Source organism: Symsagittifera roscoffensis, chromosome 8 (genome assembly GCF_963678635.1).
Source record: "Symsagittifera roscoffensis chromosome 8, txSymRosc1.1, whole genome shotgun sequence".
Lineage (NCBI taxonomy): Eukaryota > Metazoa > Xenacoelomorpha > Acoela > Convolutidae > Symsagittifera > Symsagittifera roscoffensis.
Genome location: NC_087069.1, coordinates 35,060,596 through 35,072,139, shown reverse-complemented (window position 1 = coordinate 35,072,139; position 11,544 = coordinate 35,060,596). Strand labels below are relative to the sequence as shown.

Genomic DNA, 11,544 nt, shown 5'->3' with positions numbered 1-11,544 from the left:
GGGTCGAATTCCTCAGAAGAGATTCGACCCCCTGCCGACCCAAAGGGTACACCCTTTGTACTAACTTGAGATATCCATTTTCGGTGACGGAGCCTTCGGCGCCACTATCCGCCCGTGATAAAAACATTTAGTCACTGTCGAGTTGTTTTTGTTTGAGATGAATCCCCACCCCCTCCTCCTCCCCCCTTCTCTTTCTCTCTCTCTCTCGCTCTCTCTCTCTCTCTCTCTCTCTCTCTCTCTCCCCGATGCACAGTGTCAAAACATTTTTACCATTCGTATCCCAAACTCATCGGAAATCTTGATGCTCGTCTCCTCATCACCATTCGTGCTTTGCTGTGATTGGTCCAAGCTATTACTGAAAAATTCTTCGCTGGCATCAAAATACTGACTCTGTGTTCTCGTGTCGTGGCCTGAACATCAGAAAACTCCATATATGGAAATCAAATAAAGCAAAAAATGTGTTCAATCCTCAAAAAAGTTAAACAGCAATGCGTCTTCGTTTGTTTAAATCTATCGTACTATAACGCTTCTGCAAATCCGTGTTTGATTCAAAAATTTGTTCTAAAAGATTCGCTTACCTTTTCGATACCGTCTGTTCATACTCCGTTTCGGAAAGGAGCCTTTCTCGCTCGTCGCATCTGAATATTTCGACGATTCCTCGTCGTCTTCGTCGCTAGGAACCAATCCATTCGGCGAACTAGGGGGGCTAACTTCGTTTCTAGGGGGGTCAAAAAAGGTATCAGGGTAAATATAACCATTTTTTGAGTCAATATACCTCATAGCATGAAGAAGTTTTTTAGTGGGATGTAAAAAGTTAACCAGTATTAATATAAGTAATAGATCGCTAGAGTGTAAAATGTCTTTTGTCGGGTCTTTAGCTTCTTTACACTCTAAGATTTTGTTTTTGACGAAGATGATTGAGCAGCTGGGAGCCAGTTTGTCAATACGCGCAGTATGCGTCACAATTTCTGAAACAAAACCACAAATGTCCATAAATAGAACCTATGAATCATATTACGAAAAACTTGTAATTTTGTTTTCAGAAGCGGACTAAATTGAGGGTCAGACTGCTGTAAGCTACCCGTATCCTAATTTATGAGCAATTCAGGTACACTCTTTGATCTTTTTAACAACTGGCATCCCCTTCACCCCTACACTGGTTGATGTTAACGAACACTGGATGATGGTGACGAATACGTTCACCTTCGACGGGTTAAATCAAACGCCTGAAAAAAAATAAAATGATTTTTATATCGAGCAAACTAACTCTCTTTTAATGAACGCAAGAGAGGGGCATTAAAGACCATTCATTCACGATAGAAAGGAACAACATACGAGCTCATCAGATGTTTACAGGGAATTGCTGATGTGCTCCTTGTTTAAAAAACTATATGCACTTTTTGGTAGTCTTATAGAGGCAAGGGGATTGTTTCCTTATCATCCGCACACAACAGGCACAGATCATGATGGTTATCGAACCACCAACCGTTCAACGCCATCGCTCCTAATTGAAGTTCAACTAAGGCAGTTGTAAATTTACTAAATTGTCACTTTATGAAATGTTGAGTTTTTTCTGCCTGAAAACAATTTATGATTATTATCATGATTATTATCATGACTATGATTATGATTAATATTATTATTATGATTATTATTATGATTATTATGATGATGATTAATATTATGATTAGTATGATGTTTATTCTTATTATGATTCTTATTTTTATCCGTATGATTATTATGATTAATATTATTTACACAAGAAATAAGCTTTTGTGACAGTATGAATTTTTTTTCAAACTAAGTCGCAAATATAAGTGCGAATTTTGAAAGCGTTCTTTTACAGCAGTATGTGCATAAAACCAAGAACCAGCTATTAAAAACAGCCAATGCGAAGGATATTAACGCTTTAGTACAAAAAGCACTTTAGCTTCACGGTATCGACCTGTAGCGTAGAGTTAGGAAGGAGACCTGCAACAAAATAAGAGGGTTCAAACCTGGGCAGGGTCGGTTGTTTTTAATGAACTTTTGCGTATACTAGTTAAAATGCGTCCGTTCTATAAATTGAGGCATGTTACTTCGTAAATTTTTCATTACAAATTGACTGATACTGCTAATGCGTCACAATTGGCGTGCGTCACTTAAGAAATTATGTAGACTCGAAGTCTTACTCATTCAGTTTTTCCCAGTAGCGCTATCGGCCAAAATTTTGCTCAAGTATGCGAAATGCAACTTCGCCCTCTGTGTAATTTGAATCTTATTATGATTACAATTGTTGTTTTAATGAATAATATGAAAATTATTATAAATATTATTATGATTTTGATTATTATGATTATTTTTTTTGATTGTTATTCTTATTACAATTGTTATTAAGATTGTGCCTATTATGATTTTTATCAATATTACCCGGGTCGAAGTGCTCGACTTGTATTTTAACGTTAAAAGTCGAGCAAGTTGCGACTAAAAATCTGCGGTCGAGGAGTCGAAACATACCAAATATTGGTCGAGAATTTCGAAAAATTGCTCGAGAAAGTCGAAACATATCATATATTGGTCGAGAAAAACGAAACATAGGTCGAGCACAAAGTCGAAACATACCCAAATTTTGTCGAGAAAATCTAAGGATAGGTCGAGAAAGCCAAAACATAGGTCAAGCAGAGACGAAACATTAGTCGCGCACAGTCGATACATAAGTCGAGCACAGTCGAAATAAGCCCAATTTCGTGTCGAGAAAGTCAAAACAAATAGTATGATTTTTATGATCATTAATATGATTATCCTGAATCGGATTTTTTTACAATTGAAATTATGATAGAATTATGGTTAATATGATTATTATGATTTTTCTAGTTATTAAGATTATTATATTTAATATGATTATGGTTATTATGATTTATTATTATAAGTATTATGATTATGATTATTAAAATCATGATGATTAATCTGATTATTATGATTTTTATTATAATTATTTTCATTATCAGTATTATTATGATTAATATGGTTTTTATTATTATGATTATGATGATTATTATGTTTATCAAGACTATTTTATTAATTAATCAAGATTATAATTTTTATTATGATTATTATGATTATGATTTTTCTGATAATTATGATCATGATTATTATGATTATATTTATTATTTTTATCAAGATTATGATTTTTGTGTTGATTATTATGGTTATCAACATTATATTTATTATTTTAATCGTGTTTACGATTTTTAATATGATTAATTTGATTATGTTTATTATTTTTATCATGATTATGATTTTTGTGTTGATTATTATGATTATCAAGAGTGTATTTATTATTTTATTCCTGATTATGATTTTTATTATAATTAATATGATTTTTATTATTATGATTATGATGATTATTTTGTTTATCAAGATTATATTTATTAATTAATCAAGATTAGAATTTTTATTATGATTATTATGATTATGATTTTTCTGATAATTATGATCATGATTATTATGATTATATTTATTATTTTTATCAAGATTATGATTTTTGTGTTGATTATTATGGTTATCAACATTATATTTATTATTTTAATCGTGATTATGATTTTATTATGATTAATTTGATTATGTTTATTATTTTTATCATGATTATGATTTTTGTGTTGATTATTATGATTATCATGAGTGGATTTATTATTTTATTCCTGATTATTATTTTTATTATGATTATTATGATTTGATTATAATGATAATGATTATGATTATTATAGTTTTTATGATCATGATGAGTATTCTGATTATTATTATGATGATTACCACCACAATTTTTATGATTATTATGATTTTCATTATTAAGATTATGATGATTTTTATGATTATTATGATTATTTTTATTGCTTTTATCATGATTATGATTTTTATTATGATTATTTTGAATATTCTGATTATGATTATAATTATTATCATTCTTATTTTGTAAAAGCCTACGCTGGCAATAATTTCGAGGACTGACCTAGAATGTCTTTGTATTTGGAAGTGACGTTGAAGTTGACCACGAATTTGTCGTATGCCTCCAGCATGAATGCCTGGTCAGTGAAGAACAGGTACTCCCAGATTTCCAGAAAACAACTCACTGGAAAAAGAGAAGAACCAATATGCTAGAAAATATTATAAACTTAAACCAAAAGGTTTCAGTTGCAGTTTAAGAGGCGAGGAGCTATAGATCAGAATTAATTCTCCATCATTAATTTACCAAAACCAACGCCCGCCCTTTTGGCTGTTTTTCGGCCTGTAAAAAAAGTGAAAAGATGATTACAAAGAAGTTCAAACTCTTTCAAAAAAATGCAAATACTTCGAGTAACCCAAAAGAAGGGCCACGTGTTAGGCTTTTGGCAGAGCTCAAACTGTTCAATATCAATTCGAGATTGATGAAAATTGCTGTGTAAAAATTGGATTTGAATACATCCGGGGTCAAAATGTAGCTAAAATATTTAAAAAAAAAAACATGATTCTTCCGTGTATATCTGTTGTAATATCCCCTAGATCATCTTTAATAGTCTCAAAACATTCAAAACATGTCTCAAATTGAGCCTAAAATGTCCACTCGGGAAGGAATGTAATTCATTCTTGTGCACATGTAGTGTTTGTGGAGAGACCTTAGATTTATTGAGTTTAAAAAAAAATTTAATCTTAGAAAACTAGGGTTGGTAAATAATAATAATAATAATAATTGTAGTGGTAAATGAAAAAAGTTAGATAGAAAAAAAAAACGACATGAAAATAACTGACCAGTGTACCATGCTTCCCTCTGTGCATTCGGGAATCTGGCATCCCACTCCGGACACAGTTTGCACTTGGAGCCACTCTTGCCCCCCACTGAGTACTTCATAGTGGGGCCAATGAACCAGACTATGATGCCATTCAACACGTGCAGTTTACGGTGCAGGAACTCCAGGTCTCGTTTGTCGTCGAAGGCCACGTAGAAAAAACCGACGAATTGAGCCACCTGAAACAAAACAAATTAATCATAATATTAAATTGTTTCCAACCTAAAATGGTCGAAAAGTAAGTCGCGCATGGTGGAAAATTCAGTCTCCGCTAAAAACTGGTCGCAGGGGACCCTTTGCTTGGCGAGGAGGACGAAATACTGTGTCAAAAACCAACTTGACATCTTATTGGCCAATTTCTTCTTTTGACCAATTTAAATGCTCCAGATGCTCGCAGCTCCGAGATTACGTGGCTGAAGATCATGGAAATGGCCAACAGTTTGGCAATAATTGTACTAATTTTCTTCCAGGTGCGCTATTCACTGATAATCCCGCAGTGACAAAAATTGATAAAAAATATATATATATTATCTACAGATAAATATACAAGTTTTAAATAAACTGTAATTCAATTTTTAAACAGTAAAGTTACAATTACAACCAATCGGTCAGAATTCATTTTGTTTTAAAAAAAATTTATACATTATATCTTCATTTATAATCACTATCAAAACACAACAATTTTGATTTTTGGTTGTCAATTCTTACACAAACTACCCGTACCGAACTTTTCTCGCAATTTCATGTGTGATCATACAATTGTAAGACACCTTTTCTTTTTAAACTCTGTGCTTATCTGTTTCACATGTGATCACATCTGCCGTTTGCAGACTATACCTGAGTCAGACATGACTATATCTGGTGAGACATGACTATACTTGGTCAGACGGGACTATACCTGGTCAGAGATGACTACACCTGGTCAGACATGACTATACTTGAGTCAGACATGACTATACCTGAGTCAGACACGACTGCACCTGGTCAAACATGACAATACCTGAGTCAGACATGACTATACCTGAGTCAGACATGACTATATCTGGGGAGACATGACTATACTTGGTCAGACGTGACTATACCTGGTCAAACATGACTACACCTGGTCAGACATGACTACACCTGAGTCAGACATGACTATACCCGAGTCAGACACGACTGCACCTGGTCAAACATGACTATACCTGAGTCCGACATGACTATACCTGAGTCAGACATGACTGCACCTGGTCAGACATGACTATACCTGGTCAGACATGACTATACCTGGTCAGACATGACTAGAACTGGTCAGACATGACTACACCTGGTCAGACATGACTATACCTGAGTCAGATATGACTATACCTGAGTCAGACATGACTATACCTGAGTCAGACATGACTGCGTCTGGTCAGTAATGACTATTCAGATAAGACTAATCCTGAGTCAGACATGACTATAACTGGCCAGACACGACTACACCTGGTCAGACATGACTATACCTGAATCAGACATGACTATACCTGAGTCAGACATGACTGCACCTGGTCATACATGACTATACCTGGTCAGACATGACTATACCTGATGAGACATGACTCTACTTGCTCAGACATGACTATACCTGGTCAGACATGACTACATTTGGTCAGACCTGACAATACCTGAGTCAGACATGACTATACCTGAGTCAGACATGACTGCACCTGGTCAGACATGACTATACCTGAGTCAGACATGACTTTATCTGAGACAGACATGACTGCACCTGGTCAGACATGACTATACCTGAGTCAGACATGACTGCGCTTGGTCGTAATGACTATACATGAGTCAGACATGACTATACTTGAGTCAGACTTGACTATACCTGGTCAGACATGACTACACCTGGTCAAACATTATTGTACGTGAGTCTGACATGACTGCGCCTGGTTAGTAATGACTATACATGAGTCAGACATGACTATAACTGGTCAGACATGACTATACCTGAGTCAGACAAAACTATACCTGAGTCACAAAGGACTGCACTTGGTCAGATATGACTATACCTGATCAGACGTGACTATACCTGAGTCAGACATGACTACACTTGGTCAGACATGACTATACCTGAGTCAGACATGACTATACCTGAGTCAGATTTGACTGCAACTGGTCAGACTTGACTATACCTGGTTAGACATGACTACACCTGGTCAGACATGTCTATACCTGAGTCAGACATGACAATTACTGGTAAGACATGTCTATATCTGAGTCAGACTTGACTATACCTGAGTCAGACATGACTGCGCCTGGTCAGTAATGACTATACATGAGTCAGACATGACTATACGTGAGTCAGACATGACTATACCTGGTCAGACATGACTACACCTGGTCAGACATGACTATACCTGAGTCAGACATGACTGCGCCTGGTCAGTAAAGACTATACTTGAGTCAGACATGACTATACCTGAATCAGACATGACTATACCTGGCCAGACATGACTGCACCTGGTCAGACATGACTATACCTGAGTCAGATAAAACTATACCTGGTCAGACATGACTATACCTAGTCAGACATGACTGCACCTGGTCAGACATGACTATAACTGAGTCAGACATGACTATACCTGAATCAGACATGACTGCACCTGGTCAGACATGACCATACCTGAATCAGACATGACTATACCTGGTCAAACACGACTATACCTGGTCAGACATGACTACACATGGTCAGACATGACTATACATGAGTCAGACATGACTATACCTGAGTCAGGCATGACTATACCTGGTGAGACATGACTATACATGAGACAGACATGACTATACCTGAGTCAGACATGACTATATCTGGTCAGACATGACTACACCTGGTCAGACATGACTTTGCCTGAATCAGACATGACTGCGCCTGGTCAGTAATGACTATACATGAGTCAGAAATGACTATACTTGAGTCAGACATGGCTATACCTGGTCAGAAATGACTATACCTGAGTCAGACAAGACTATACCTGAGTCAGACATGACTGCACCTGGTCAGACATGAGTAAACCTGGTCAGACATGACTACACTTGGTCACACATGACTATACCTGAGACAGACATGACTATACCTGAGTCAGACATGACTGCGCCTGGTCAGTAATGAATATACATGAGTCAGACATGACTATACCTGGTCAGACATGACTATACCTGGTCAGACATGACTACACCTGGTCAGACATGACTATACCTGAGTCAGATATGACTATACCTGAGTCAGACATGACTGCGTCTGGTCAGTAATGACTATTCAGATAAGACTAATCCTGAGTCAGACATGACTATACCTGGCCAGACACGACTACACCTGGTCAGACATGACAGTACCTGAAACAGACATGACTATACCTGAGTCAGACATGACTGCACCTGGTCATACATGACTATACCTGGTCAGACATGACTATATCTGATGAGACATGACTCTACTTGGTCAGACATGACTATACCTGGTCAGACATGACTACATTTGGTCAGACCTGACAATACCTGAGTCAGACATGACTATACCTGAGTCAGACATGACTGCACCTGGTCAGACATGACTATACCTGAGTCAGACATGACTGCACCTGGTCAGACATGACTATACCTGAGTCAGACATGACTGCGCTTGGTCGTAATGACTATACATGAGTCAGACATGACTATACTTGAGTCAGACTTGACTATACCTGGTCAGACATGACTACACCTGGTCAAACATTATTGTACGTGAGTCAGACATGACTGCGCCTAGTTAGTAATGACTATACATGAGTCAGACATGACTATAACTGGTCAGACATGACTATACCTGAGTCAGACAAAATTATACCTGAGTCACAAAGGACTGCACTTGGTCAGATATGACTATACCTGATCAGACGTGACTATACCTGAGTCAGACATGACTACACTTGGTCAGACATGACTATACCTGAGTCAGATTTGACTGCAACTGGTCAGACTTGACTATACCTGGTTAGACATGACTACACCTGGTCAGACATGTCTATACCTGAGTCAGACATGACTATAACTGGTCAGACATGTCTATACCTGAGTCAGACTTCACTATACCTGAGTCAGACATGACTGCGCCTGGTCAGTAATGACTATACATGAGTCAGACATGACTATACGTGAGTCAGACATGACTATACCTGGTCAGACATGACTACATCTGGTCAGACATGACTATACCTGTGTCAGACATGACTGCGCCTGGTCAGTAAAGACTATACTTGAGTCAGACATGACTATACCTGAATCAGACATGACTATACCTGGCCAGACATGACTGCACCTGGTCAGACATGACTATACCTGAGTCAGATAAAACTATACCTGGTCAGACATGACTATACCTGGTCAGACATGACTGCACCTGGTCATACATGACTATAACTGAGTCAGACATGACTATACCTGAATCAGACATGACTGCACCTGGTCAGACATGACCATACCTGAATCAGACATGACTATACCTGAGTCAGGCATGACTGCGCCTGGTCAGTAATGACTATACATGAGTCAGACATGACTATACCTGAGTCAGACATGACTATACCTGGCCAGACATGACTGCACCTGGTGAAAAATTCAGTCTCCGCTAAAAACTGGTCGCAGGGGACCCTTTGCTTGGCGAGAAGGACGAAATACTGTGTCAAAAACCAACTTGACATCTTATTGGCCAATTTCTTCTTTTGACCAATTCAAATGCTCCAGATGCTCGCAGCTCCGAGATTACGTGTCTGAAGATCATGGAAATGGCCAACAGTTTGGCAATAATTGTACTAATTTTCTTCCAGGTGCGCTATTTACTGATAATCCCGCAGTGACAAAAATTGATTAAAAAATATATTATCTACAGATAAATATACAAGTTTTAAATAAATTGTAATTCAATTTTTATACAGTAAAGTTACAATTAAAACCAATCGGTCAGAATTCATTTTGTTTTAACAAAATTTTATACAATATATCTTCATTTAAAATCTCTATCAAAACACAACAATTTTGATTTTTGGTTGTCAATTCTTACACAAACTACCCGTACCGAAATTTTCTCGCAATTTCATGTGTGATCATACAATTGTAAGACACCTTTTCTTTTTAAACTCTGTGCTTATCTGTTTCACATGTGATCACATCTGCCGTTTGCAGACTATACCTGAGTCAGACATGACTATATCTGGTGAGACATGACTATACTTGGTCAGACGGGACTATAACTGGTCAGAGATGACTACACCTGGTCAGACATGACTATACTTGAGTCAGACATGACTATACCCGAGTCAGACACGACTGCACCTGGTCAAACATGACTATACCTGAGTCAGACATGACTATACCTGAGTCAGACATGACTATATCTGGTGAGACATGACTATACTTGGTCAGACGTGACTATACCTGGTCAGACATGACTACACCTGGTCAGACATGACTACACCTGAGTCAGACATGACTATACCCGAGTCAGACACGACTGCACCTGGTCAAACATGACTATACCTGAGTCCGACATGACTATACCTGAGTCAGACATGACTGCACTTGGTCAGACGTGACTATACCTGAGTCAGACATGACTATACCTGGTCAGACATGACTATACCTGGTCAGATATGACTACACCTGGTCAGACATGACTAAACCTGAGTCAGATATGACTATACCTGAGTCAGACATGACTATACCTGAGTCAGACATGACTGCGTCTGGTCAGTAATGACTATACCTGAGTCAGATAAGACTAATCCTGAGTCATACATGACTATACCTGGCCAGACATGACTACACCTGGTCAAACATGACTATACCTGAATCAGACATGACTATACCTGAGTCAGACATGACTGCACCTGGTCATACATGACTATACCTGGTCAGACATGACTATATCTGATGAGACATGACTCTACTTGGTCAGACATGACTATACCTGGTCAGACATGACTACATTTGGTCAGACCTGACTATACCTGAGTCAGACATGACTATACCTGAGTCAGACATGACTGCACCTGGTCAGACATGACTATACCTGAGTCAGACATGACTTTATCTGAGACAGACATGACTGCACTTGGTCAGACATGACTATACCTGAGTCAGACATGACTGCGCTTGGTCGTAATGACTATACATGAGTCAGACATGACTATACTTGAGTCAGACTTGACTATACCTGGTCAGACATGACTACACCTGGTCAAACATTATTGTACGTGAGTCAGACATGACTGCGCCTGGTTAGTAATGACTATACATGAGTCAGACATGACTATAACTGGTCAGAAATGACTATACTTGAGTCAGACAAAACTATACCTGAGTCACAAAGGACTGCACTTGGTCAGACATGACTAGACCTGAGCAGACGTGACTATACCTGAGTCAGACATGACTACACTTGGTCAGACATGACTATACCTGAGTCAGACATGACTATACCTGAGTCAGATTTGACTGCAACTGGTCAGACTTGACTATACCTGGTTAGACATGACTACACCTGGTCAGACATGTCTATACCTGAGTCAGACATGACTATAACTGGTCAGACATGTCTATACATGAGTCAGACTTGACTATACCTGAGTCAGACATGACTGCGCCTGGTCAGTAATGACTATACATGAGTCAGACATGACTATACGTGAGTCAGACATGACTATACCTGGTCAGACATGACTACACCTGGTCAGACATGACT

At 37.9% G+C, this 11,544-nt stretch overlaps 1 protein-coding gene across 2 annotated transcripts in view; it reads right to left on the bottom strand.

The window, feature by feature from the left end:
- LOC134852883 (uncharacterized) overlaps positions 1-11,544 on the bottom strand; it is a 66,263-nt gene that overhangs the window by 38,860 nt on the left and 15,859 nt on the right. For both annotated transcript variants that reach the window (XM_063868727.1, XM_063868728.1), the window contains exons 2-5: positions 4,765-4,981; positions 3,989-4,108; positions 579-968; positions 271-410 (exon numbers count right to left, since the gene is read on the bottom strand). In XM_063868727.1, coding sequence (XP_063724797.1) covers positions 271-410; positions 579-968; positions 3,989-4,108; positions 4,765-4,981 — 867 coding nt within the window. The remainder of the gene's footprint in view (positions 1-270; positions 411-578; positions 969-3,988; positions 4,109-4,764; positions 4,982-11,544) is intronic.